The sequence below is a fragment of the Folsomia candida genome, unplaced genomic scaffold, assembly GCF_002217175.1.
Source record: "Folsomia candida strain VU population unplaced genomic scaffold, ASM221717v1 Fcan01_Sc003, whole genome shotgun sequence".
NCBI classification, from domain to species: domain Eukaryota; kingdom Metazoa; phylum Arthropoda; class Collembola; order Entomobryomorpha; family Isotomidae; genus Folsomia; species Folsomia candida.
In genome coordinates, this window is record NW_019091195.1 from 12,343,487 (window position 1) to 12,368,641 (window position 25,155).

The 25,155-nt window shown below is 36.7% G+C and overlaps 7 protein-coding genes and 1 non-coding gene across 14 annotated transcripts; 3 read left to right on the forward strand and 5 right to left on the reverse strand.

Moving 5' to 3' along the window:
• The first annotated feature begins 632 nt into the window (after positions 1-632).
• On the forward strand, positions 633-6,872 carry LOC110845684 (smoothened homolog). Of its 3 annotated transcripts, none has more exons than XM_022092146.2 (20): positions 633-887; positions 960-1,121; positions 1,203-1,536; positions 2,145-2,187; positions 2,283-2,304; positions 2,455-2,555; positions 2,654-2,779; positions 2,881-3,017; positions 3,167-3,245; positions 3,358-3,448; positions 3,520-3,610; positions 3,686-3,804; positions 3,878-3,978; positions 4,040-4,365; positions 4,454-4,618; positions 4,720-4,817; positions 5,053-5,230; positions 5,328-5,480; positions 5,573-5,699; positions 5,791-6,872. In XM_022092146.2, exons 3-20 carry the CDS (start codon positions 1,313-1,315, stop codon positions 6,187-6,189), a joined length of 2,580 nt encoding a protein of 859 aa, XP_021947838.1. In that variant the 5' UTR covers positions 633-887; positions 960-1,121; positions 1,203-1,312; the 3' UTR covers positions 6,190-6,872. The 3 variants fall into 3 exon arrangements, with proteins under 3 accessions (XP_021947838.1, XP_035706222.1, XP_021947837.1); XM_035850329.1 differs by having other exon boundaries at positions 980-1,125; XM_022092145.2 differs by having other exon boundaries at positions 980-1,121.
• Positions 6,842-10,034, reverse strand: LOC110845686 (androgen-induced gene 1 protein). Of its 5 annotated transcripts, XM_035850331.1 has the most exons (9): positions 9,574-10,032; positions 9,383-9,456; positions 9,310-9,318; positions 9,018-9,201; positions 8,805-8,945; positions 8,314-8,531; positions 7,611-7,651; positions 7,406-7,522; positions 6,842-7,342 (listed from the first exon to the last, which is right to left on the reverse strand). In XM_035850331.1, exons 4-9 carry the CDS (start codon positions 9,186-9,188, stop codon positions 7,278-7,280), a joined length of 753 nt encoding a protein of 250 aa, XP_035706224.1. In that variant the 5' UTR covers positions 9,189-9,201; positions 9,310-9,318; positions 9,383-9,456; positions 9,574-10,032; the 3' UTR covers positions 6,842-7,277. The 5 variants fall into 5 exon arrangements, with proteins under 5 accessions (XP_035706224.1, XP_035706225.1, XP_035706223.1 ...); XM_035850332.1 differs by lacking the exon at positions 9,310-9,318; XM_035850330.1 differs by having other exon boundaries at positions 9,310-9,456; positions 9,574-10,031.
• A 470-nt stretch (positions 10,035-10,504) lies between these two features.
• On the forward strand, positions 10,505-14,735 carry LOC110845926 (DNA replication licensing factor Mcm3). Its single transcript, XM_022092482.2, has 13 exons — positions 10,505-10,750; positions 10,833-10,945; positions 11,053-11,261; positions 11,369-11,599; positions 11,663-11,801; positions 11,879-12,277; positions 12,359-12,387; positions 12,876-12,956; positions 13,016-13,104; positions 13,181-13,329; positions 13,433-13,600; positions 13,725-14,309; positions 14,380-14,735. Exons 1-13 carry the CDS (start codon positions 10,679-10,681, stop codon positions 14,573-14,575), a joined length of 2,460 nt encoding a protein of 819 aa, XP_021948174.1. The 5' UTR covers positions 10,505-10,678; the 3' UTR covers positions 14,576-14,735.
• LOC110845927 (reactive oxygen species modulator 1-like) lies at positions 14,541-15,766 on the reverse strand. Its single transcript, XM_022092483.2, has 3 exons — positions 15,176-15,766; positions 15,014-15,096; positions 14,541-14,926 (listed from the first exon to the last, which is right to left on the reverse strand). The coding sequence occupies exons 1-3, from the start codon at positions 15,310-15,312 to the stop codon at positions 14,901-14,903; spliced, it is 246 nt and encodes an 81-aa protein (XP_021948175.1). The 5' UTR covers positions 15,313-15,766; the 3' UTR covers positions 14,541-14,900.
• A 343-nt stretch (positions 15,767-16,109) lies between these two features.
• Positions 16,110-16,181, reverse strand: Trnap-cgg. The gene has a single exon. It is a non-coding gene; the product is annotated as a tRNA-Pro (tRNA).
• A 133-nt stretch (positions 16,182-16,314) lies between these two features.
• On the forward strand, positions 16,315-20,776 carry LOC110847518. The gene is made up of 14 exons (XM_022094466.2): positions 16,315-16,851; positions 16,967-17,283; positions 17,374-17,529; positions 17,641-17,754; positions 17,862-17,932; positions 18,015-18,789; positions 18,882-19,057; positions 19,159-19,260; positions 19,347-19,685; positions 19,764-19,854; positions 19,971-20,093; positions 20,186-20,335; positions 20,428-20,508; positions 20,580-20,776. The coding sequence occupies exons 2-14, from the start codon at positions 16,978-16,980 to the stop codon at positions 20,673-20,675; spliced, it is 2,580 nt and encodes an 859-aa protein (XP_021950158.1). The 5' UTR covers positions 16,315-16,851; positions 16,967-16,977; the 3' UTR covers positions 20,676-20,776.
• On the reverse strand, positions 20,658-22,315 carry LOC110847519. The gene is made up of 5 exons (XM_022094467.2): positions 22,095-22,315; positions 21,699-21,778; positions 21,451-21,608; positions 21,269-21,381; positions 20,658-21,190 (listed from the first exon to the last, which is right to left on the reverse strand). Exons 1-5 carry the CDS (start codon positions 22,183-22,185, stop codon positions 20,757-20,759), a joined length of 876 nt encoding a protein of 291 aa, XP_021950159.1. The 5' UTR covers positions 22,186-22,315; the 3' UTR covers positions 20,658-20,756.
• Positions 22,316-22,467: 152 nt separating this feature from the next.
• Positions 22,468-25,128, reverse strand: LOC110846544 (lysosomal acid glucosylceramidase). The gene is made up of 8 exons (XM_022093333.2): positions 24,688-25,128; positions 24,457-24,592; positions 24,218-24,371; positions 23,724-24,119; positions 23,479-23,614; positions 23,210-23,408; positions 22,966-23,145; positions 22,468-22,873 (listed from the first exon to the last, which is right to left on the reverse strand). The coding sequence occupies exons 1-8, from the start codon at positions 24,944-24,946 to the stop codon at positions 22,630-22,632; spliced, it is 1,704 nt and encodes a 567-aa protein (XP_021949025.1). The 5' UTR covers positions 24,947-25,128; the 3' UTR covers positions 22,468-22,629.
• Between the last annotated feature and the right edge of the window lie 27 nt (positions 25,129-25,155).

Here is a 25,155-nt window from a genome sequence, read left to right on the forward strand (position 1 = left end):
AAGGGAAACAGTGTTATCTTTCGTCACACGACCAAGGGATCACCACTTTCATTTTGGCTTCAGCATTTAACCACTTTATCGCCCACCCTGCTCTGGTGGGGACTTTTATGGTTGAATAATCCTTGACTCCTGAAAAAACCTACAACATCAATGGGAGAATCTCCATCCGCTCATATCATACATAATAATATATTGTATTTAATGTCACAAATGTAGTTACAATTTGCAATTATTTTCACTGTTAAATAATAAAGCAATCTCAACCAAACTATCCTGCTTTGAAATTGCGAACTCACTCACACTTGCATGCAAACATTAGAGATGCATACAGATCATGCAGTAGAGAAAGCATGCATGCAGTGGTATTAATTATTAGCTCGGCATGTTCTTGACTCTGGTGAAAGCACTTTCATGCACATTTTGAGTTGAATTCTGATGATGGCAAAGGGCCAAAGGGACACGGAGGGACTGCCTCAAGGGTTGAACCTGGACGTACTTTTCACCGTGTTGTACTAATCCTAAGTACACATCGCACAGATACATCATGTACATATGTACATCATCGGTACATAATATGTACGGTTGCACTTCCTTTCTGCTCCTCCACTTGTTGCCTCTTAACAAAGCCAGTAAAAGAAGAATTCACTCATTGAGTGAGTAAGCAACCAAGTTTGTGTTCCTATTTTGTTTTAAAACTTTAAAGTTACGTTTAATTAAATATTATTTTTAACTGGATTACTCACTCTAGGAAAATCCATTTTGCATATTAATTTGACAAGTTTGACATTCGCATGATTATGTTATATGCATTGTGTGTGTAATTTTCGTCCTCTTTTTATCAATGTGTAAATGTGTTTGCTTTCTTATTTTCTCTAGTGATTATTGATGTAAGTACGAAAAATTATTTCATGCGGATTTTTGTAAAACATTTATTGCTTGTATATTGTACTAACTGACAGAAATACTTAATAACTGGCAGAAATTCGGTTTACTGTTGGAAAGGAGAAAAGCTGAAACAGCCAGAATCGACGCCGGTGGTCTGGTTGGTAGGCTAACTTTAGTTGTAGTTAGTGGTTAACTTTAGTTGTTGGATGCTGTAAAGTTTACAAGATTTATTAAACGTAGGTAAAATTTACCACATGATATTTTAATTTGTTTAATTCTTATGACTTTACCAAGTTAAAATTTATTGGGTTTTGCAGAAAAAAATGAACAGACTGAGGAATTAGATCTGATAGAAGTTTAATTGAACGTTGAGAATGAGAATGGATGAGGATTGAACCGTGCTTCAACGGAATTAAGAGGTTCAACGATGGCAGTAACTAGGTGGGTCCTGTCCTTGTTGGCGATACTTGCTCCGACCGTCGTGGCCGTGCAAGAATTGGAACACAATGTCGCAACTCGTGTCGGAAATGGGATGGGATTCGTCATCAGTGAGAACAGTAATTGCTACCAAAAGGTGAAAGGAACATGTCAGCCCTTGCAGCCATCGACTTTGTTCTGCTTTGGAGTTCAGCTTCCTTACACCATGACCAGGTTTGTACATTTTTTAATAACAATTAATAATGGTATGTTACTTAATTAGTTTGGACTTTTATTTAAAAACATGTACAGTACCCTATGTAATAAGGATGGAGAAACTTTATATTTTGGGTGAACAAACAATAATTTGGTCGTTCACCTATATCCCAAATACTTGCCTTCTATGACCAATTTCACAACCAGTGTGGGCTGTAGGGTCACTCTGGCAAAAAGCATTGCAATTCACTTCATTATCAGTATAAGCCACTTATAACCTTCGTGCAAAATTTTACATTTTTGTGTCAATTTCTAAAATTTGGTGCTGTTTAACCAATTGAAGGACTGGTCAACTGCTGAACCGATCCTGCCCTTCGAACTCATCCAAGGCCCTGTTGAGATATTAACATTAAGTTGGCCAAAATCGGTTCAGGGCTTCATCCGCTAGCATATCCTACGTATATCCACATTAATCATGGCGTACTAGGAATAATGAAAATTTTGCAATGTCAATGTCCAGTTCGCCTCGGACCTCAAGCATCAAATTGAGATGAATGTGTCCATCCCCCTCTTCTGAATACGGATCCGAGCTTGAGGTTTATTTTATCGCTTATGTTTTGTTTCAGCCCTGAACTGGTCAATGAAAACTTTACTCAGCAACAGTTACATGTAAAACTACTGTTTTTTTAAATACAATAGAATTGTTTAATTAACCTCAAAGAACCCTAGCTAACCTCAAATTTTAAATATGTTTTGATTCATAGAGTGAGATGATGCGTTGGGAAGGTAAGAAATGTAATTCTTTTATTAAGATAAAAGTAACAGGAATCAAAGAGTTTAATCCAAGTGATAACAAATTTCTCATACATCTTCTGAACTCATCTGAACACCCACCACTTTGACATTTGACGTAATGAATATTTCTCTTTATTTAAGGTCTCCGTAGTTCACCAAAATGCTGGGCAGTCATTCAACCGCTCTTATGTTCATACTATTTTCCAAAATGCCAAGATGGATTCATCGAATTGCCGCCTCTGGTATTGGAATGCTGTTAACAAACCATATTTTTAGATCCTCAAAGTAAAAATTTAATTACTGTTTACTCATTGGGTGTAATTTCTTTTTAATTTACAAGGACCGATGCAGGATAGCAAGAAATCCATGTCGCGTTATTGAACAAGCCACAAAACAATGGCCCGAATTTTTACAATGCAATGATACCTTGTTATTTCCTCCGCGTCCACCAGGCTCGAATTGCAAGGTAAAAATACGTAGTTCACGGAATGGGATTTTTTATGATAATGTGAACCTATTTTAAAAGTTGTCGTTTTAACTTGTTCTGTATCTATATTCTCATTACAGTATGAACTTCGGGAAAGTTTAAATAAATTTAACACTTCTGCCAAGTGTATGGACCCAATGATGGAAGTGGAAAACACTTTTAATCATTACGAAGGGTTTGATGGTTGTGCACTCAAGTGCGAAGATCCATACTTCAGGTTAGCAAATAAAACATAGCAAAAATCGTAGTTATTTCTGTATCATTGTAACTCAATTTGCATTATCCAATATCAAATCCAATATCTTCTGTTCCTACAATATTACTTTTCATTTAATGCAAACGATGAATTTTGCGTTGACTTTAAAGCAAAGAAGATCATACCAGAGCTTCAACGGTGATATGGTACTTTGGCGTCGCTGCACTTCTTTCTAATGGATGGGTCGTGGTGAGTCAAACGATTATACGATATAATTTTCGTCGTCTCTGGACAAGCGAGGTCAAGGTCCAGACTTGCCTTCATCAAGTTATTGTGACTCCAAAATAATTTTATAATGCAGTTGACGTACATTATTGGAGGAATGTCATCTTCCCAGTATCCCCAATACCCATCTGCCATTGTCCTGTACGCAAATGCTTGGTATTTCATAGGCAAGTCCAGAAGCCCTGCTCGTCTACATACATAAGTGTCGCTCATTAACTGTCTTCGTGTTCTATTTTAGCCTCTGTTGGCTGGTTATTTCAGTATTTACCTCTGGGGAAGGAAGATATAGTGTGCCGCAAGGATGGCACTGTACGAAGGAACGAAATCACGTATGTAGAAGATTAAATACTAAAATATACACAAACTAATTATGAATCAGAATATAAATATTATTTTGCATGCAGGGGAACAGAAAATATTTTTTGTGGATTGGTTTCATCATGGATTTATTTTAGCATAATGTCAGTCCTTGCGTGGTTAATGGTGTTTTCATACGTTTGGTACTTGACTTGCAGCGCAGTTGGTATATGATACTTACGTTTCTACTTCTTATTAGTATTGTTATATTGTTATTATATTCCAACCGATATGCTCAGGCCGGATTCGAAGCAAAGTGGATAAGCAGCGAGCTTACTTTATTGTTTGGACAATTGCATTTCCCACGATCCTCACTGTAGTTTGCCTATCAGTGGGAAAGGTCAGTTCATTACACACTTGTAACATCATGTAATTTCTCATGTATCTACTTTTTTCTGCAGATTGACGGGAGCAGTATGTACGGAATCTGTTTCGTTGGATTTTATGACCCAACGTCTAGAATTCTCCTCGTTTTTATTCCAATTGGGTTTGCATGTGCTCTAATTTTGTTTTACATATTCCGTGGAACGCATTGCTTATTTAGCGTTTCACTATCTTCGTCGGACTTTATTTCTGCAGAAGGAAATGCTGAAATTAAATCTAATGCAGTTCGAGCAACCATATTCTCCCTTTTGACAATTGTGCTACTGGGCACTGGATTTTATGTGCAAATTAATTCAATTCGTAGCCAACCTACTTTCGACAATTCTCTGCGAGAATCTTTTTTGTAAGTTTTCCCAATAATGCTAATTGGTTTAATTGGCTAATTGTAGGGCTAAAAGGGTAGTTGCTATTATTTTTTATTGTTCGTCTAGGTGCAAAATGAATTTGACTGTCGTGGCAGAATGTGGGACACCTGAAAAGCCCAGCGTCTATCTCGTCCTAGAAAATGTGATTGTATTCTTTTGTGGGGGATTGCTGGTCTCTTCATGGGCTTGGACTTCGTCTTCTATCAATATTTGGAAACATAGCATTAAAACGTACCTACATACATATAGACTTTTGTAGCACCACATAATCTGAATGATTTTATCACTCATTTTTAAAGTCTAACGTTTCTTTTAAAAATTTATGCATGCAGATTTTGCAAGTCTCATGATCAGGAGGGTCACCGGTCTCACATGCCGAAACACGAGTTAATCACTAAAGCTTATGCGAAGCGTGGAGAACTTGCGAAAGGTGAGGTTTATTGAAATATTTTAATATATATTACAGATTGTCTATGCCGTTGTTTAATCCCTGACTGATAAATCTATGATTGGTTGTAATAATTCAACCTTTGGATAGGCATATTTGTTGAAGGTCGCAATATTCGCTTCATTTTTCAACCATTTGATCAATTTCTGATTGATGACAGGCCAAATACTGGGTCGAAATCCAATTATTGATCCTTTCACAATTTATTTTATTACAGGGAGATTAAGTCTGAGTTTATATAGCATGGCCCAAGAAGACCCCATTGGTTTAAACCGACTACTGGACCCCAACAATCTCTGCCGCAACGCAGATGAAGAACAATCTCAGCAGTTTAGTCAAGGAACTGGCGATGGACGGGAAATTAGTAGCGAATGGGCTGCTGCAATTCCTCAATTGTAATTGTTTTTATTTCATAATAAATTTAACCACTCATTTGTCATTGTATCCGTAGTTGTCACTCACGACTTTTTGTTATTGAACTATTAAATTCAGCCTAAATCGGAGAGGCGCCATCGTTGTTCCTCCATCCTCTAATTCCGTGTCCTATGTTTCTGAAGACTCCCGACGACCTTCGTGCGATTCCGCAATGTCGGAGCAGATTGCTGCCAAATACTTACAGGGCTCTCATGGTGGACTCGATCGCAAGTAAGCTAACTTAGTTATCATTTCTATTTTGCCATACAGTAATAATATGAACGTGGTAATACTAAGTATTTCATGTTATGTATTTATTTTAGGGCTAGCAAACGAGAGAGATTTAGAATGGACCGACATCACAGAGCAGGAAGATTTTTTAACTACTGGAAAAGAAAAGGGTCCAACAGAGGCAGCTCCACATCGTTGGAGAGCAATCCAGGATCTCAAGTTAGAATTATAATCTGAGCTATTATTTAAGTCACATATTTATATATTAAGTGCAAATCACTATTAAAATATCATCTCTACTTCCCATCAGATCCTCCCAGCTATAACAAAACTAATTGACAAAAGGGAACAAATGGGCGACGACAATCTATTTCTACCAAACAATCAAGCTACACGGCTGAATCAGCCAAAAGTCTTACGTGAATTTGCAATTCAGACAAGCCTTGAGAAATTATGCTCACCCTCAACGAAAGGAATTAAGCCTTGCAATCTCAGCAATAATCTCTGTGTAGATAAAGCCACTCAATATAGTCTAGTTAACTTAAATGAAGTAGGGACGCAAACCAAGAAATCTGCGACAAAGAAGCGAGACAGGAACAAAAATAAGAAAGATCATGCCACCGGAGGCGACGGTGACGGAACGACACAAGGAAATTCAACCCAAACAGGCACGGATGACGCCGTCCTCAAACTTTTGACTCCAAATTGACAACTCTTAAATTTGCGCTTATTTTCTTACTAACTTGTACATTTCGTCACGTGGCCGCCCATAAATTATGTCACGCGAAAGGGGGGGGGGTCTAAAAAAATTTGCGTGGCATAATTTATAGATATACGGATGTATTTAATTTCCGTTCACTCGTCCTGTGTTCAAAAAGACGAATCAACACTCATCAACGCATTTTACTTATTCTATAAGTCTACTTTGAAAATTTTTACTGAAATTAACCGAGATCTAACATATATGCATGTAACCTGCCATGATAAGATATATACATACAACCTTGCCATAATTTAAATACGGAAAGCAGTCGAGACTGATATTATTGTATCTCAACTATTTTATATTTAGTTAGCATACTACAAAACTTTAAGTCTAAGGACTTCAAATTTATGAATAATGTGTAATTATAAAAGCCACCTGTGCCTAAGTGCATAATTGTACATTAAAGCTTTGTCTGAAGATTGATTATTTTGATAAGAGGTTGACAAACGCCACCAAAATTTCATACATTATACAATGCAATAAAAGTAATTTTATTACAAAAAAATTATTGTATCTAGCATCACCAACATCAAACGACAACGAATAATAATTATCATTGACTAGTTTATTAGTATTGCTGTTGCTGCATAAAAACTGAATTGATAAAACTTTATTGTAAATTATTACAAAATACATACATACGTTGACCAAATACAATTTGTACGCTCATTCCAGATCTAATCATCTTCACAATTTATTATACTACGAAACATTAATGTATGTAATGCCACATGTAGTTCAACCATCTTCCAATGAAGATACCCTTTATTGCACATTTATTTTGTCCTATTCGAATTCAAAGTCAATGTTATAAGAAATGTATTTTCCAGATTGGAATGTACTTAAATCCGTATTTTATATTTTACAAACCCTGAAAATTTTGCAAACTATGTATATCATTCGTATTGGCTTAAAAATTACAGTAAATTGACAAATCACAACACAATAGCTTAGTCCGTTTTACAGAGATACTACTTGAGCTGAATACTCACGGAATAAAATAGCACGATTTGCTAAATAGGTGTCTAAAGTTACTTGACTTTCTTCTTTCCTTTTGTCGACTTTCCTCCTTTGGCTGTTTTCACTTCATGGGCACCTTGTAATGCAAGATTTATGGCTCATACATCAATAACCATTAATTATTTGTTATAGTACTTACCTTTTCCCCACCGCCACTTATTAATGAATTCCCCAGTAAAGAAACAGGCCAGGATTGCCACTGCACAACCACCCATAAATGCTGCCCTTTGGTAATTGTTCAAAATTTGCAAGATAGCTATAAATAAAAATAATTGAAAGTGAATTACCTACATAAATAAATACAACAGTTCTTATTACTACATGAAATTTCAGATTTTTCTTACGATACGCCCAGACTCCACTCACATGATTAACCCAACAGATCCTTAAAAACAATTATTTCACAACTTTAGTTAATTGTGAAAATAAATCAAGACATGTCAACAAGACAAAAGGAAACGTATGTAAGCTGTCTGGATTGGCAGTACATCAGAATGCAAATATACAAGGCATCAGAATGCAAATATACAAGGCGTGAATAATACTATGAATATTATGCCAAAACAAAGTATGTACAAACCATAAAAGGTAAGTGCAGATTCCTGATACGGTGAGCAAAGGCCCAATAATTCCCTTGGGGTAAATTATGGCAACGGAAATACTCTCAATTAATATGAACACCACAGGCAAGGTGTGAGTACTATGGTTTAGCCAGGTCGGATAGAAAGAATCTAACACTTTTGGAAACATTAATTCACGATCCACTGCGTATATCCCCCAGAATATTACGCTTACAAACTGCAAGTGCAAAAATAAAACAAACAAACATTATTACAAAACAAAGTGCAACAATTAAGAGCATTAGGCCACAAGTTCCTGACTTGAACATACATATTACATATCTTACGATCAGGGACCCACATTGTTCAATAATAAAGCAGGGAATTAGTATAACAGAAAATAAGGCAGATGCATTTAAATATGAATAATTTAAACAATAAAAGTAACTGCCAGCAAGAAAGCGTTAAACGTTTGAGCGAGCCTTACCATGAAATGTAGGTGGTAGTGAAAAATAGATTGGCAAGTATCGCATTGAAGGAAGAAGGAAAGATTTTAGAGACGAAATAAGATTCGACGAGTAAAATGACAATTGGAACGGTGTGTACGGCATGATTCAACCAGTTTGGAAAAAATGCGTCCATTTCTTTAGGAAAGACGAGGGCTCGGTCGATTCCGTAGAGGATCCAGAATGACAGAGATACAAACTACCAAAGGTCATTAATCCATTTAACACTCATTGTTGAAATAGAAATCAAAACTTAATTTATCAATTTACTCCAAATTGCAGAATACAATTGCAGAATACAATTTGCATTGCAAATACATGTTGTGTAATATTGTACACTTAAGCCATGCAACACATTGATAGGACTAAGATAACTAGCTACTAATTGTACAATAATTAGTAAGTTCAAGTTATATTAAATACGGTAAAATCCTCAAACACAACTGCTACTAGTTGAATATATGTGCATTACCATGCCTGCAGGGAAGACCCAACTTGCAAATATGTAGTCACGAAATTTTTGTAAAGAGCTTTGACGTTTAGGGTTTAGTTCCGAAGTCCCAGCAAAATCGTTGACGATGAGCGCAAACATGTGGTACACGAATTGCAACACCTTTGACAAAGGTTGCACATTTCAGTGAGGATTGGATAATTTCAAATGAAATCCCAAGTTGGCTTAAATTACCATATTCCAAATCGTCAAGTATTTCCATTTTCCTGGAAAAGCAGACATTGAGTCGAAATCCCCTTTGTTCTTCAAATGCGGTGGTACGTGGACAAACTTGAGGTCATAATACAACGCATAGCCAAAATTGGCTGCACCGGCCAAATGAATGAAAAGAGCAATCCAGTTCATATTTGGATGAAATCTGTATTACAAAATTATTTATTTTAGTTTCATTTAATAATTTAAAGCTTTAAATGCTTTTATTATTATGAAATTGAATTATTTATTACAGGTTTTTATTATTACATACCTGACTAAACTAAAGAATTATTTAGTCGGATTTAGTTATAAGTGATATTATTCTATAATCAATCTTACTGAACCTGGTTATATGCTGATTAGACCAAATTGGTTTTAAGACCACTAAAATTAAACGGGTGGCAATGATGTTTAGGGGCTAACAAACAGATAGTTAATTAGCGTGGATGTTATATTATTATATCATAAGTTGAGTTGATTTATCATCATCATCATATACTACATGCACTCATTGCACTTTACTTACTAAACTCACGTTAATTTAATACTGCTCGAGTGATTTGACTTTGACCTGCAGAAAACTTTTATCAAAGCAGTATGTTTGCACACACACTCAGACACTCCTGACCATTATGCTCTCTGGACTCGAACTTGCATGACGATAATAAGAAATATGATGATAATGGAACTCTTCAATCAGACTACGTCAGTTAAGTAACCTAACCACGCTCTATCTCAACTAATGTTTTTCAAACTCTCATATCGATATTTCTCTTGTTAAGACTCTTAATTTCTTTACGAGCTGAATGATCCATGTATGTGCCCGATAGTGTATTTAGCTTTCCCTTTTCTCTATTGTTGTATATTTATATTTATTTTAAACTGGAATGTTGCTTGTTTTGGAAAGTGGATGATTGACAATTGCAACGTAACTTGTGCTTGGCGTCAATCCGTTGGAGAATCGACTTTCTCTTTTAGCTGCTTTCCCCCTTGAAATGAGTTTGTTGCTTTGCTTTGTTCAGCAGAGTTGCATTTTTGTCTATTATAGATTGAGTCCTATGCAGCTTGTGGAAATTTGCGCTTGAGACCAGACGTAATGTATATAAATGCAATTTGCGCTTAAGAGCTGCATCTATGCTTTAAAATAAATGAAACTTCATACGAATGAAATATGGACCTAATTTAAAATTTAAACACATTTATTTTCTATGTTCATTAACATTCAGAACGAAGGGCTTCACCCATTTAATAAGCATCTACTCTGCCCTCCTGTTTGTATGTTTTCCCATGTAATAATAGGACTGCCGACGGTTTTTGAGGCTGGGGATTTCGAAAATTGTGACCTGTGAAATTGTGACCGTAATTGATTTTATGCCGTATACGTTTGCTAGGACGGTTGCTCATACCCCCAGATTGCGGGAAGTAGAGGAACACAGACGGCGGGGCTGCGCTGTCATGTCGCTCAAAATAACAAAGATCCACTCACTCTGCATTTCATTCAGCTTCTCTCCTCCGGTCGCAAGACAAAAGAATTGGGAATTTTACTTGCTTCTCTCTCAGGATTTGCCGTGTTTTGAATTCCAGTTTTGAGCAACTTTGACATAACTTTTGTGTCGCAGTTAATTGCTTCAGTTATCATTATGATGGACGACGAGAGAACCCGTCTTCAACTCGATATTCAACGACAGTATGTGGAGTTTTTGGATGACTCGGTAAGCACAACAAAGGACTCGCTATGGCTAGTATAACTTATTAAAAGTTCGTTATCGATTCTCCATATTTTTGTTTGTTCAGAATGACTCAAAAGTTTACACCAAAAAGATTGAGGGAATGATTCGGAAGAAAGAGACCAGGGTCATCATTAACATCAACGACTTGCGGCAAAGATTTCCTATCCGATGTAACGAGTATGTGATTTTAAAATTGTTCTGCTAATTGATCATTATTACGTAAATATGCATAAGTATACATAGTGTATAATAACTTATACATGTGTATTCATATTGGTTTGTAGATTACTGAAGAATGGGTTTGACGAACTTCCAATGGTGATGAAAGCACTGCGGGAAGTTGTCGCAACAATTGATTCCGAGTATGCCAAAGAGAACGAGGAATTCTTTGTTGGATTTGAAGGAAGTTTTGGAACGAAGCATGTTACTCCTCGCAGTTTGACATCTACGTATTTGGGAAACATGGTGTGCGTAGAAGGAATCGTTACTAAATGTATGCTTTTACTTTTTTCGTACTACTAATGGATACAAATCTACAATTTGTATTGCAATGAATAGTATTGAATAGTATTGTGATATTATATATTAATTATCACGAAGGTTCCATTATTCGTCCAAAAGTTGTTAGAAGTGTGCACTATTGTCCTGCTACAAAAAAAACGATGGAGCGTAGGTACGCCGATCTTACAAATTTTGACGTCTTCCCCTCCGTGAATATGTACCCTACGAAAGATGAGGATGGAAATCTTCTTGAGACGGAGTATGGACTGTCGAAATACAGAGATCATCAAACTCTTACAATTCAGGAAATGCCCGAGAAGGCTCCTACAGGTTTGTTTAATACTATCAATGCACAAAATCAGACTGTTGGGACGTAATAAATTTCAATTTCAGGTCAGCTTCCAAGATCCGTTGATGTGATTGTGGACAACGATCTGGTAGATCAATGCAAACCGGGAGATCGAGTGCTGGTGGTTGGAGTTCACCGGTGCCTCCCTGGCAAACAAAATGGATTTACCAATGGAGTTTTCAAGTATTAATCAAAATATAATTTCCCCCTTAAGACTCCAAAAAATAAATTGCATAAATAACATATGGTACATTATACAGGACTATCTTGCTGGCAAATCAAATTACCATGATGTCAAAAGACGCAAATCTTGACATAACTCGTAGTGATATTAGCGAATGCAGGAAGTTCTCAAAAACTTTTAATCCATTTGAAGTCTTGGCTCGCTCCTTGGCCCCCACTATTCACGGACATGAATATATAAAAAAGGCTGTGTTGTGCCTGCTTTTGGGAGGCGTCGAAAAAATCTTGCCTAATGGAACCCGATTGAGAGGGGACATTAATGTTTTGTTAATTGGAGATCCATCGGTGGCCAAATCCCAAATGTTGCGTTATGTTTCTAATGTCGCTCCTCGAGTAGTAATGACTACTGGCCGTGGATCTTCAGGAGTGGGATTAACTGCTGCTGTGACCACAGATATGGAGACTGGAGACCGTAGGTATGGACATGACATATTCATGTCATTTTTGCATTGAATTTATCGTGCATTTATTCACGTCTTAATGTCTTGTAAATTTAGATTGGAAGCTGGTGCTATGGTCTTGGCAGGTAAAAATGTCAATTATTAATCAATTATTTTACAACGTCTTCTCATAACGTATCGTGGCGTTCATTTGATGACAGTGATAAAAATTAAAGAAAGTCATAAAATTACCAGGCTGAAGTGGCAAGAAGCACGATATATTTGTTCGTACGATCATCCACTCTGGAGAAATTTTTTCCTTCGGTAGAAGTAAGACCTCTTTTCCATGAATTTACACGAGGCCTATATATTTTTGTTTCCACTTTTACCGTAATTTTTTCATTATTCATTTGTACTTTCTTATAAACGAACTCAGAGCAAACAACCTTCTCTTCAGCAGTCTTTATATATATCTGCTCATCATCTTCAGATAGAAATACATTTGAGTTAATGGAGCACATATACGAATGCTACAGCTACTGCCTGATACGAATGATAAGAATATAAATTAATTATATATGTAAGCTATAATCGTATTTGCTTATTTTTTCCCATCAACCAAACGGACGGACAGATAGAGGAATTGTATGCATTGATGAGTTTGACAAGATGAGTGACGCAGACAGAACTGCAATACATGAAGTAATGGAACAAGGTGAGTTTTAAATAGCCACAAATGTAGTTTGGTCAAACCAACTAATAACAACCTTACAGGTCGAGTTACAATTGCAAAAGCTGGTATTCATGCAAGACTCAACGCTAGAACGGCAGTACTTGCGGCTGCTAATCCAGTTTACGGGAGGGTGAGACAGTACAACAGTGCAAGCACAATATTTAATACATCGATAAGTTTAGTAATGTTCTTCATTTTGTTTGTAGTATGACGAGTACAAGTCACCTATGGATAATATCGGACTGCAAGACTCACTTTTGTCTCGATTTGATCTACTGTTTATCGTTCTGGACGTTGCCGAACCTGATCTTGATAGGGCCATCTCTGAGCATGTTCTCAGAATTCATCGTTACCGGTAGGAAGGATAAATGGACAATTGACGACATTTTTATGTGTAGAGTTTATATACTTCCTTATACATATTATGCACTTATGTCAATTTTTTGGTTTTGATATAGTAACCCTGCTGAACAAGACGGAGAAGCTACACCTTTATTCCAGAAAGACCAAACTCTTAGTACCCAAGACATGGAGAAAGAGAAACTGGAAAATACAGAACCGACGAGTGTTTATGAAAAACATAATGAATTGCTCCATGGACCAGCCGGTCGTGGTAGAAATCGAAAGTAAGATCTTAGCTATCATAAGTAAAATTAATGAATGTTCATTTCATTATGAAACTTTCATACATAACTTATGCTTATGTAACATAGGCATATATATATAATATTTTAATTCACTTTTTTTAAGGGATAAAATTCTGTCCATGGAATTCATGAAGAAATATATTCACATTGCTAAATGTGTCAAACCTAAGCTCACCTCTGAAGCTGCAAAAATAATTGCCGACGAGTATGCAAGCCTCAGATCACGTAATCTTGAAGAGGACCATATGGCTCGAACTCAGCCAATCACTGCTCGAAGTTTGGAAACCATGATTCGTCTCGCTACTGCTCATGCTAGGGCACGAATGTCTAAAGACGTGACAAAGGAGGACGCCCTGGTGGCAATAGAACTGGTTCAATTTGCATACTTTAAACGAGTACTTGAGAAAGAGAAGCGGAAAAGGAAACAACGGGATGAGGAAGATGAGGAAATGGATGTGGAGGAGGAAAGTCCTGCTGATGAAGGGGAAGAAAGAGGAGAAAATGGGGACGATTCTCGACGAAGTAAACGTTCCAAGAAAGACGCCTCCAGGGAAGACGATCCTTATGATCTTCCAACAGAGGAAAACGAAACTCTAGCGGAGCTAAAAAAGAAAGCAAGTGGTACTTCTCAATCTCAAGATTCAATGGATGTTGATGCTCCTGAGGAAGGATCAATTTCTGATGAGCGGTATGTTCTAGTTGCATATAAACAAAGATACAGCTTAGATGAGTATTACATGCAAGCGTGTATATTTCAGATATGGACAGTTTAAAACTCGACTCTCTGTCTTGTTCACAAACGAGCGAGAAGAATCGCTGTCAGTTGATAAAATTTTTGAATTCATGGGAAAGCCACCACAAGACTTTAACCGGAACGAAATTAATGGTGGACTCAAGAGAATGGAAGATGATGAAAAGATTTTCCGAGCTGAAGGATTTATTTTCCTAGTTTAACTTGTAATTTACAACTTGCAAACAATTCTATTTGTATTTTATAAAATATGTGGTAAATATTTAAATGAAACTACACGCTCTTGACAAACCTGTACAAACATTGTTTATGAGTAATTTGCGGTAGAACTGCAAACATTATTTAATAAAAGTCTAAACAAAGTTTGGATTGGTTCTTGTCACTACATACTATAAATTATTATCTATCGTCATAATTGACTCAACAAATTTTAGTTATTTCTTTCATTGTAAGAAACACTGGGCACTTTACGCTTCCAAAATAACAATATTATTATTGTAAAAGCTGTTTCAATCTTAACGAGTATCATTAGCATCTGATCCCTGTTCCAATTGCTGAAAGAAATCACAGAGGTATTAATTAATGTATGCAATACTAGTATACTAAAAGCATAAAAGCTTGCTGATAAACTTTTTTCTTACCCATAAATGTGCCAAAAGTACCTCCTCCCTGCAGCATTACTTTCCCGACGTTATTAACGAGGTCTCTTCCCCTTAAGCCCATCCTGCACACAAAAGGTCTTTAATAAACCAACCCATTTTATTTACGAAAAAATTAACCCAATATTTGTGAAGTGAAGATACCTAAGCGCCCCAAATCCCCCAAAAATGGCTCCAGACGCCATTCCTATACAAAACCCTAGCATGAATCCGGTTTTCATGCGGTCAAAGCAACTGGAACCGTGTTGCTGATGCATTCCACCACTCATTGGCATTGGCATTTTGGAAAGCTGTTTCGAGCTTATTAAAATACGACAGTCAACAACCAACCAGCACAACAGAAATTGAACTTTGACCCGTTCACCGCTTAGCTCAGTATGTTTTGAAAATGTAAACCATATACTGAATATGAACCAGATAATAATTAAACCTTTCAAACTCTTTTCTATCTTTTTTTGCGAAATTGAAAAACAAAATTGTCGGCATGAGATCAGATCAGTTTGAGAATCAGAGCTCCCGGGGATCCACTTATGATGAAACTTTGTGCACTTTTGACTGGGTAGCTTCTAATTTCCTAATTTTCTTAATTCCAAACTTTTCGCATACTGATAATATACTCAGATTTATTATTTGCAAATTAAGTAGAGAACCCCATACGGCTGCTCTTGGGTAGTGTGATATAGCTTCATTAATACGTAACTAATTTGTTATTTTAATATATCAAAATATGCATAAATGCATATACTCTGTATTACACCAGAGAATAAAGGTGTCCAGACTAGTCCAGAGTCTTCAGACAATACCTTTTGTCCGGCAGCTCAGCCTAGAGGTAGTTTGTAGACAATAACCTCTGATTAGGTTGATCAATTCGACAACCTCAGATAAAAATTTTTATCTTCTTGGACCGTAGATGTTAAGTTTAATTCAGTCGTCGTGATATTTATTAAAGACTATTAATTTGTAAGTACATGCAATCAGTTCAGCTTTATCAAATTATCATGAACTTAAACCAACGTGGTGCAAAAAGAAACTCATCGTGTGAGTACCTAATAAACGGTCAACGGTAGCCAAAAATTCAGGGCTCGACCGGGAATCGAACCCGGAACCTCTTCAACCCGAATGAAGAATCATACCACTAGACCATCGAGCCAAGTATAAAAGTAAACCTGCCGGAAAAGTTACCATCAACTGTACCCTAGTTTTAGTCCTTCTTTAATCCAAGTAATTGTAATTTCCACGCAAATATATGGTCGGAAAACGCTTTAGAATTAGTTATAAAGGAGATGAAGGACAACGCTCTGCATGAAAACTTTTTGTCCAACTTCGATACTTTCACAGCTATAGTTCATATCCCATGGTGTGGCTTATAGGATGTGACATTTTATGTTTTTTTTCGAATCGCTGCTTTCCTATTTTGAAACCATAATCAATTAATCATCATATGGCCAAAACGTGTTCATGATACTTCTAAAAATCAACTTTAACACCTTGTTATGAATATAAGAATTAAATCATTCATGAGCTGAACGTGAGAACGCATAGAATTTCTCTTGCTGGCTTTATAATCAACTGGCGCCTAAAAATTTTAATTTTCTTTCGTTCCTTCATCCAGTCCACTCTACCAAAGATAAAAACTTAAAATATACTAATAATTTATTAGTAATAAAATAGAAAATTCGGAAATTTTACTTAGCTGAAGTGCCTTCATTTAAGATCGTCTGAGTGGCAAAGTGCCTACAATGATGTCATTGTTAAATGTGTCGACTTGAGTAATAAATGAAATTTAAAACACCGTTCAACCGTCTACACAAATCAATCCGGTAATTTCACTCAATCTCACTAGTGCAGTTATGAAGTTGCATGCATGAATGTACACACTTGCTTATCATTATTACTCATATCAATCTCTTCTTCTTTTTTGATGGCGAACAACAGAGGGAAATAATATGGAAGCAAGATCTCGAAAACGTTGCCGTCAATCCACAGCGGTGGTCGAGACAACAGAGCCGATCGCCAGCGGCAGCAATGAAGGAGGAGGACGTCGCGCCCGGTCCAAGACAGCACAGCAAAGCCAAGGTCGTAATTCATCAACTTCCGACTTCAGAGTTACGTGCATTACTGTCCCAGTGACAGACGAGGACGATATGGAGGTCGTGTGCAAATTGTGTCACCAGAAAATGATCCGGAGACAGTTTCGACTGCATAATATGAAAAAACATCGTAATATTGCGACAACAATGGATGACCCAACGGTATGAACGAATTAGATTTAATTAAAATATACTTATAGAATAACGTCCTGCTGACGTTTTATTTATTTATCTATTTATTTATGCCTTCAGGTTCCTGAACACAGATTTTATGAAAGCCGTTTGAGGGAATTTGTAAAGTTCATGAAAACTAAAATTTTAAAATGCCCAATGGATCGATGTAACTCATCGTATAAGAGTTGTTTGGGGTTAGCATATCACTTAGACACTTGTGGAAAAACAAGAGAGGTTTGTATACTTATATATGATGTGTATTATCAGCAATAATGTCGGCAGGCTTCTTAGCTTTTTAAGAGGCTGTGACAGTAGTAATTTTATTCGGTATGTTTTAAAATCCAGGAAATCGAGGCATGTTTGGTAGAGTGTCCAACATGTGGTAAGAAACTTACCCGTCCAAACCTCGCATGGCACAAGAAAATACATGAGAAAGCGATTCTCGCAAATTCGAAAGAGGTGCGAAAATTTTGATGCGTAATAATGTTAATGGTTTCTAAAACGCATAGAAGAATTTTATCTAATAATATATGCTCGCCAAAAACCCATTTCTTCAAACTTGGCAGGGGGAGGAAAGCCGGAGTCAACCACCAGTATTAGCTAGTCCTCGCTTGAAAGGCAGAAAGTCCGCGATAAAGTTCGTAGTAGAGTACCAATAAGAACATTGTATTAATTGTAATGCCACTTATTTAATATTGTCGTTGTATATTATTAAATAGGGCACGAGAATGCTTTTTGCAAGACGGCGGCGATGATGACTCAGATGAGTCATCATCCGAATCCAAACTCGAGAAAATTAAAGGAAAGCGGAAACAAAAGGATGTAGATTACGAAGTAGACTCTTACGAAATTGAATTTGTAGATAAGAATGAGCGAAATCAAGAAACCAAGAGATCCAACCTCAAGTCTCCTGTTGTGAACAAAGGTGGGACAGGGAAATCAGAATTTAGTTCAAAAGCGACTGAATTTATTACGTCAAAGTCAAACTCATCTCATGATGCCTATTGGAATAAAGTGGAGAGGGTATTTGTTGACCCACTTGAACGTATCCCACAGAATTTGTTGATTGAACCAGAAGCAGAGCAAGATATCTCGGAATATCTTCCAGGTGTTGCAAAATCTGTAAAATTTAAAACCATTGTCGAATCTAATGATGGCGGCAAGGACATCATCAAAGGGTTTCGACAACTCCCTTGGTTCCAAGGAGAACTAATTGATACTCAGAATGGAAATTTCGTGTTCAATGCTGGTGGCCCAGTTTTAGGATTAAGTTGGCATCCGAATGGGAAAGTTTTAGCTGTGTCTACAGGTGGTGACCCTTTCGAGATTATAGATTACAAAATACGACAGTCAAGAAAGTCTTGCATCCAGATCTATGCGCATCAATTCATACCGGGGACAAAAGGCTGTGCCCCAATTAATACCATAACCCCAAAATTATTTATCTGTTCGGATTATGGGTATGCAACTCATCTTCAGTGGTGCAATTACTGGGTAAGGGCTCTACGTTTGTGCTTTTTTGTTTATTTATAATTTATGTATAAGAAATGATAGATATATTTATTATCTGTTTTATATATCTGCAGCCAGATTGTTGGGATAGTTATGATTTTGAGGGCACTACATTTGAATGCCTCAACAAGTCTGCAAGAGTTGGTCAGTTGGCAGCCAGCTTTGAAGATGGAACTCTTCGAATTTTTTCTATTTCTATTTCTGACTGGGAAATGCCTCCGACATTTTCGCCTGGATCAAAGTCAATGAGGTGACCTTTATATATCTAAATGGACATTTTATATTATACAAATCTATATATTTACATGCATTGATATTTTGCCTTTACTTTTCATTAACACTAAATTATAGAATTCCTGTGTATAAGAAAACGGCTGAGGTGTGTTTGCAGATGGATTCTGTGTATTCCAATGCTGGTCAAATCTGCAAATTTGAGTGGCATAATGACAACAAGTAAATAATCAAATACATTGCCATAATATCCTATGGCATTGGACAGCTGCATAATATTTTATAATTTTTATTGTATTTGTGTTCAGTCTTGTAGCGGTAGCATATTCTGGCGGAGTAGTAGCAGTGTTTGACGTTACTACGACTTCACCCCTTCTTATGGAAACTGTCAATGACGATTCCCAAACGACGACAACAATTATAAATCCATTCTGGTGTTTCCAAGCTCATTTGGGTCCAGTGACGGGAATATGTTTCGATCCAATGTCATCACGATTCTTTGTGACTGGTTCGAAAGACAGGCACATGAAGCTGTGGGATTTGCATTTACGACAAGAATTAGAAAGTCGTAAAGTGGGTCTAATCCACGATATTTGTTGGGTACGAGGTTGGATCAATTTGGCTGTCGCAGTAGATGCTGCTATTTCGTGAGTATATAATTATTTGTTTCTAAATGCTGTAACAGTTAGCAATAACATAACTTGATTCTATTATGTTTAATTTAGAAATTTGTCGTCGCAATACAATTTTGTGAGATTTTATCAATTAGGAACGAGCCAACAAAGGCCAAATTGTGCAGAATTCATGGATATCTCTGTAAGCCATCTCGAAAAATAAATAATTAATTCAATAAGTTGTATAGTACTGAGTCAGTACTACTGACTAACATAAAACGTGTTGGGTTTGTTACGAGTGTCTTTTTTTTGTTCTAGAGCCTTACTTTCCATGAAGGAATAACGATCCAGGGCACAGAAAGTGGCAACATTACTGCAACGTACTTTGACAATTTTTGGAGGGAAATGGATTATGACAGGAACAAAAAGAAACATAATGTGGTGCGTAAATTATTAATATTGATAAGTCACAGTTAGTTGTGCTTAAAAGTAGATAATAGTCACAGGGTACAATTATTTACTTTGCCTTTCAGGTCAATCTTTGCAAGGTTAGTGCAGATCCTTCGAGTTTTGAGATTCTATCGAAAGACTATTGTCTCGAAGGCGATGCAAAAAATATAAAACTTCAGTTCAACTTTAAAGAAGAGACTCCCCAAATAATTCTATCCTTTATGAATGAACGGGTATGTATGTATCATCGCATATATCGATTGAGAATGGCAATATTATCCAAATCAAAGTGTATTTAGTAATCTCATTTTTTGCATTTCTGCAGGTGAAATCAATCCTTCCTGATGCTAAGCCTCAATTTTTTGAGGATTATGTTCGATTTCTACCTTTCTTAAGGATTAATAAGGTGTGTGTGTGCTATTTTAAAATTAATTTATGAATGATTAATACTCAATAAATGTTTTCCCACTTATCCAGGTGACTTGGTGCCCTGCAGGTAGCTGTTTTACTACAGGCTACCGAAATGGACTTTTAACTATAATTCCTGCATCATTCGACTTATTATATAGCTAGCTGTACTATGCTGCTACATTATACAAATACACGTTTATTAATTTTTGTAAAATTTTAACTTTGACGAGTTGAGAATATATTTTATATCCGGACCGACCTATAAACCATTTGAAATCGTCCCCCGGCTCTATAAAAGTCTCCGGACCACACCAAAATTACCAATCCCCACGGACTCGATATAACGGGAGCATCTTCTGGCAGTTGTTCCTCATAGAATCTTGCGCCAAGCTTTAACTTTCCATCTTCTTCAATAGTGCAGACCAAAAGGGTAGAGTTATTTTTTCCGAAGCATGGGCCCGAATCAAGTTCTTCATCGCCACACTGATCCAGTCGCAGCGTTTGAAACTCTATCTCAAGTTCATAGCCTTTTGTATTGTTTCCTTTTGGAAAGACGTGAGTGGCTACTTCTTCGGTGAAAAACCCAGAGGCATAATACGGCAGTGGGTCAACGCTGGGCTTGCCCCAAGAATAAGCTGTTGTCCGAACTCCCATGTGGTCCAACCTGTCACCGCTCGCTGGAACAATACGGCACGTTAGTTTTCCAATAGTGACAACATATTGTTGGGACACATAGTCTCGTTGTGTACACTTACGGGCCCAATTCACTTGAAAACCTGACATATTTTTCAGTAAAGTTGTTTTCCACACAATAATGAAAACCGTTCCTGGCACGGCTCGCCATTGTTGAGGACCTCCACAATTCCACCTTAAAATAAGTCAGAGACTTTGCTCTACACATCTGCACATCTCTATGTCGTCTTAAAGGCAAACCCACGTTTCCACTGCGGTGACGTCTTGCGCCCACAGACTGAAGTGGCTCACAGCGACCCTTGTGGTACTAGCGTCACAGGCATAGCCGTTGAGTTGTTGGATGGTGATGTCATAGCGAGAATATTGTGAAGCGAGTGATCCACTTACAGTCCATGCGCAAACCTGAAACGAGGGGGGGGGAAGTAGTTTCCGTTAGAAGATTAAAAAAATAACTAGGCTTAGTTAAATTATTTCCGAGTGAAATCGACTAACATGTTCAGTGTCCGTGGTCGTTTCGTTGTACTTGAATTGGATGGAGCCTGTGACGGACTTGAACCACCCACCACATATATCTGAATCAAAATATCAGAATTGGAACAAATGCAGTTGAAGTGACTTTAGCTCGTAATTTTGACAATTTAAATTAAATGTTTTAAATTAAATTATAATCCATTTTATATATGATTTGACTTCCTTCCATCCTCGCATTGTTATGTTGTCGTGTGATTTGCGGTATGACGACTTGATGTTCAAAACTACTATTTTTTAGTAAATAGTTTTGTTTATTAGAACCAAGCTTTCAACAATTGTACATTGTCTTCATCAGGGTTCCATTTTATATTTATATGTATTATTCGAGTGAAAACATCGTCACAAAAAAATGCTTACGATTAGGTGTCTCGTACTGGCCATTGGTGAAAGTTGTGGTAAAAGTCAGTAGTGTCACAACAGCACAAATGAAATTGTTAAGTAATGCCATTTCCAGTCAAAATCAAAGGCAAGTTGCACAGAATCTCTACTGTCGTATGTATGTGCCATGTACAAGGTTACAAGGGTCTTTTATATGTTTTATATGCAGCTAATCTACTTTTTTCATGCATATGACATATCGTACATGCATGAAATCTTCAATACAAACAGGGTGCACACTTAAAATGAGTGAAAGCACATAAATAATAGGATGATAACATGATCATGATAATTAGTAGTAAAATATATCCTAATTTTAAATATTTGAGTATCTGAAGAGTATATACATACATACGTAATTAATGTCAGACTTGACTGACTCAAGTCCACTTTTATTTCAACAGTTCAACAAGCATGAGAACTTACATCTGAGAGTAATTGTTTGATTTGATTACATAATATCATAAAGTCAAGTGTTATCTTAATAAAGTCTGTTTGTAGTAGGAATGAATTATTAACTAATGAAATAGATTGATAATACAATGAATATTGTGTTGGACACCTGGACAGCTGTCGAAGCTGATAATGAGTCTGACCATCTGTATGTGGTGTCAGCAGGTCGGGTTGACGATACATTTATGTCGGGGTTATAAACCAGTGTTGAAATTGAATTTGGTAACAGTTCCATGTTAATGAATCCCTGCTGGTTCCTAATTCCGCTGTCATTAATTATTGTAATTTTCTTGACGGTATTCACTCTGGGGTCAACAAAAGTCATGCATTATTAACACGTTATCCTTAGTAATGAAGAGAGAAATATACATGATGTCGGTATTAATTAAGTACTTACCGATTCAAGAGAATCACTGAGACCATCCCATCCGGTCTCAAACATGAAAGGATTTCGACCCCAGCAAAAGCAGTACTGTTATCTTTTGAATGACGAATGCGTATAGAATTTTCAGGGATAAATTTTGAAAAGTGCCCCAGTGCGTAATAAATTGGCTGCTTGTAAATTAGGTTTAGGTCCCTATCCACAATAAGTAGATATTATATCATAAAAAACATTTATAAATCGGTTAGGTTATTAGTACTTATCGCTAATAATTGGAGCATCCACAAAGTTTTCAGCCCAGTTCGGACCACCAGACAAATCAAGGACTAAATTCCAGTCAATCCATCCGGCTACAAAATTATTCATGTCTGAAATGATGTCAGAAGCATAATTTACAGCCCTTTCCCAGCTGCCTAAGATAACATCTGGACCTTGAAGTGGCATTGCTCCAGCACATGCTACATAGAAAATATTAGTTTATCGGGTCATATATTTTTCAGGAAATATATATTGTGGTGTTCAGTTCACCCTCCGTCGCGAGGAGAAAGTAATCTGGAAAATTGTAATGTGTCGTGGATAAGATATCCGGTGGAACAAAGCTGTCAGTGTACCAGTGCACCCCAATTCCTGAAATGTATTTAGCTGCGTCTGCGTCACTGAGAATCTACAAATCCATAGTATAATATGCATGTACATATACCTACGTATTTATTAGCAGAAATAATGTAATTTTAACCGTCAAATGAAGTATTCCAAACTTGTGCGCACAATACCTCTTCAGTGTAATTCTTTAAATGTAGTCGTTGGTCATCAAACATGATAACTTTGATATCTTTAAATTTCGACGCGTCTAGCGTTGGACCCAAGTGCATCTTTATCCAATCCCGTTGTTCATCAGCAGTCCAACCCATGCAATTAAATCCCATGTCAAATACGATCCCATGAAGTGGTTCATTTTGTGTTGATATTGCCCAAAAGGTTAAATTTTGCTTGTCATATTCTTGCAAAAACTTGACGAAGTAGTTTGCCCATACTTGATAATATTCCGGTTTTAGTTTACCTTTCCCGATGTAGGCATTATTGTTTTTCATCCATGGTGGTGCTGTCCACACGGATGCAAAGAGTTTTAAATCTGGTTTTCGCTTCAAGGCTTCTTTAATGTACGGAATCTATGTAAGGCTCATGTATTAGATCATAACTATTTATATTTATGTATGCATTAAATATTTTTACAACTGAAAAAGTTACTTATAATTAATTTGCTCACTTTGAGATTAAAATCATCACTCGTTAAAGCAAAGCTTGCCAATTCAGTGTCGTTTTCGACCTCGGCGTAAGTGTAGGCACGATCGCTGAAATCAGCTCCACCCATGGGCACCCTCCCAATGTTGTACTCGAGACCACTTTCTCCAAAGTACTGACTACATATATTTAGCACGAAGCATTAAGACAATTATTTATACGAACGAATACTGTACGAAATGATGGAAAAAGCAGTATGCATACTCTATAATAAGTTGCTGAAGGTTTTGATCATGATGTCCGATATTTATTCCAGTAGCGTCAGTAAAAGCACCACCGAATCCAACGATTTTTTGGTAATGTTTCCCCCCACTGTACACTGTTACTTTGAGGTCATTTCCTTGTAGATAATAGATAAAAATACTTAGATACATACATACATTTGAAGATTACTTATTTTGAATATTGTCAAATCTTTGCAAGTTGAATCCTTACCCGAATCGTCAGTCCATTCGATTGAATTAGGAGCAGTTCGCAGAAACCGAAGTCCATTTTTTGTTGTTGCATAAGTCACAAATGTTCCTCCATCCAGAGTATTTAAATGATCCAATGTGTCACAATATGATGAATTGCAAACACAAACTACGCTACTTTCACCAAAGCTTTCAGGAATGCATTCTAAAGCCACATTTTGACCTACAAAGAGACCAAACAAAATGGCCAAAACATGTCCAGCAGAGCCAAGAAAATTCATGACTCTACTCTGCAAAATATTATTGCGTACAAAATAGTTTATGATAATAGAAGCTCTCAATTAATGTGGTGATAAATTACAAGAATTTGTCACAGTAGAGCATGTTATCAGCGATGATGACATATGCATTGTGCTTATCACTTTGAGTGAAAACATCATTCGCTTCTTCCCATATTTATTTTGACATTCAAACCGTTGGTGTGCATTGA

Coding starts and splice junctions, on each gene's coding strand:
- LOC110847519 (XM_022094467.2), bottom strand. CDS start 22,185: ATGGCATTACTTAACAATTTCATTTGTGCTGTTGTGACACTACTGACT. Junction 21,779..22,094: donor CCAGTACGAGACACCTAATC/GTAAGCATTTTT, acceptor ATTTTGATTCAG/ATATATGTGGTGGGTGGTTC. Junction 21,191..21,268: donor TTTTCAAGTGAATTGGGCCC/GTAAGTGTACAC, acceptor GTATTGTTCCAG/CGAGCGGTGACAGGTTGGAC.
- LOC110846544 (XM_022093333.2), bottom strand. CDS start 24,946: ATGAATTTTCTTGGCTCTGCTGGACATGTTTTGGCCATTTTGTTTGGT. Junction 24,372..24,456: donor CTTCAGCAACTTATTATAGA/GTATGCATACTG, acceptor AAATATATGTAG/TCAGTACTTTGGAGAAAGTG. Junction 24,120..24,217: donor GTGATGATTTTAATCTCAAA/GTGAGCAAATTA, acceptor AGCCTTACATAG/ATTCCGTACATTAAAGAAGC.
- LOC110847518 (XM_022094466.2), top strand. CDS start 16,978: ATGGAAGCAAGATCTCGAAAACGTTGCCGTCAATCCACAGCGGTGGTC. Junction 17,755..17,861: donor TTCTCGCAAATTCGAAAGAG/GTGCGAAAATTT, acceptor CAAACTTGGCAG/GGGGAGGAAAGCCGGAGTCA. Junction 18,790..18,881: donor TTCAGTGGTGCAATTACTGG/GTAAGGGCTCTA, acceptor ATATATCTGCAG/CCAGATTGTTGGGATAGTTA.
- LOC110845927 (XM_022092483.2), bottom strand. CDS start 15,312: ATGCCAATGCCAATGAGTGGTGGAATGCATCAGCAACACGGTTCCAGT. Junction 15,097..15,175: donor GGGGGATTTGGGGCGCTTAG/GTATCTTCACTT, acceptor TTTTGTGTGCAG/GATGGGCTTAAGGGGAAGAG. Junction 14,927..15,013: donor TACTTTTGGCACATTTATGG/GTAAGAAAAAAG, acceptor GATTTCTTTCAG/CAATTGGAACAGGGATCAGA.
- LOC110845684 (XM_022092146.2), top strand. CDS start 1,313: ATGGCAGTAACTAGGTGGGTCCTGTCCTTGTTGGCGATACTTGCTCCG. Junction 2,305..2,454: donor TGAGATGATGCGTTGGGAAG/GTAAGAAATGTA, acceptor TCTTTATTTAAG/GTCTCCGTAGTTCACCAAAA. Junction 3,018..3,166: donor TGCGAAGATCCATACTTCAG/GTTAGCAAATAA, acceptor TTGACTTTAAAG/CAAAGAAGATCATACCAGAG.
- LOC110845686 (XM_022092152.2), bottom strand. CDS start 9,188: ATGAACTGGATTGCTCTTTTCATTCATTTGGCCGGTGCAGCCAATTTT. Junction 7,652..7,846: donor ATCTGCACTTACCTTTTATG/GTTTGTACATAC, acceptor ATTGTTTTTAAG/GATCTGTTGGGTTAATCATG. Junction 7,523..7,610: donor GAGTGGAGTCTGGGCGTATC/GTAAGAAAAATC, acceptor TTTTATTTATAG/CTATCTTGCAAATTTTGAAC.
- LOC110845926 (XM_022092482.2), top strand. CDS start 10,679: ATGATGGACGACGAGAGAACCCGTCTTCAACTCGATATTCAACGACAG. Junction 10,751..10,832: donor TGGAGTTTTTGGATGACTCG/GTAAGCACAACA, acceptor TTGTTTGTTCAG/AATGACTCAAAAGTTTACAC. Junction 13,330..13,432: donor CTCAGAATTCATCGTTACCG/GTAGGAAGGATA, acceptor GTTTTGATATAG/TAACCCTGCTGAACAAGACG.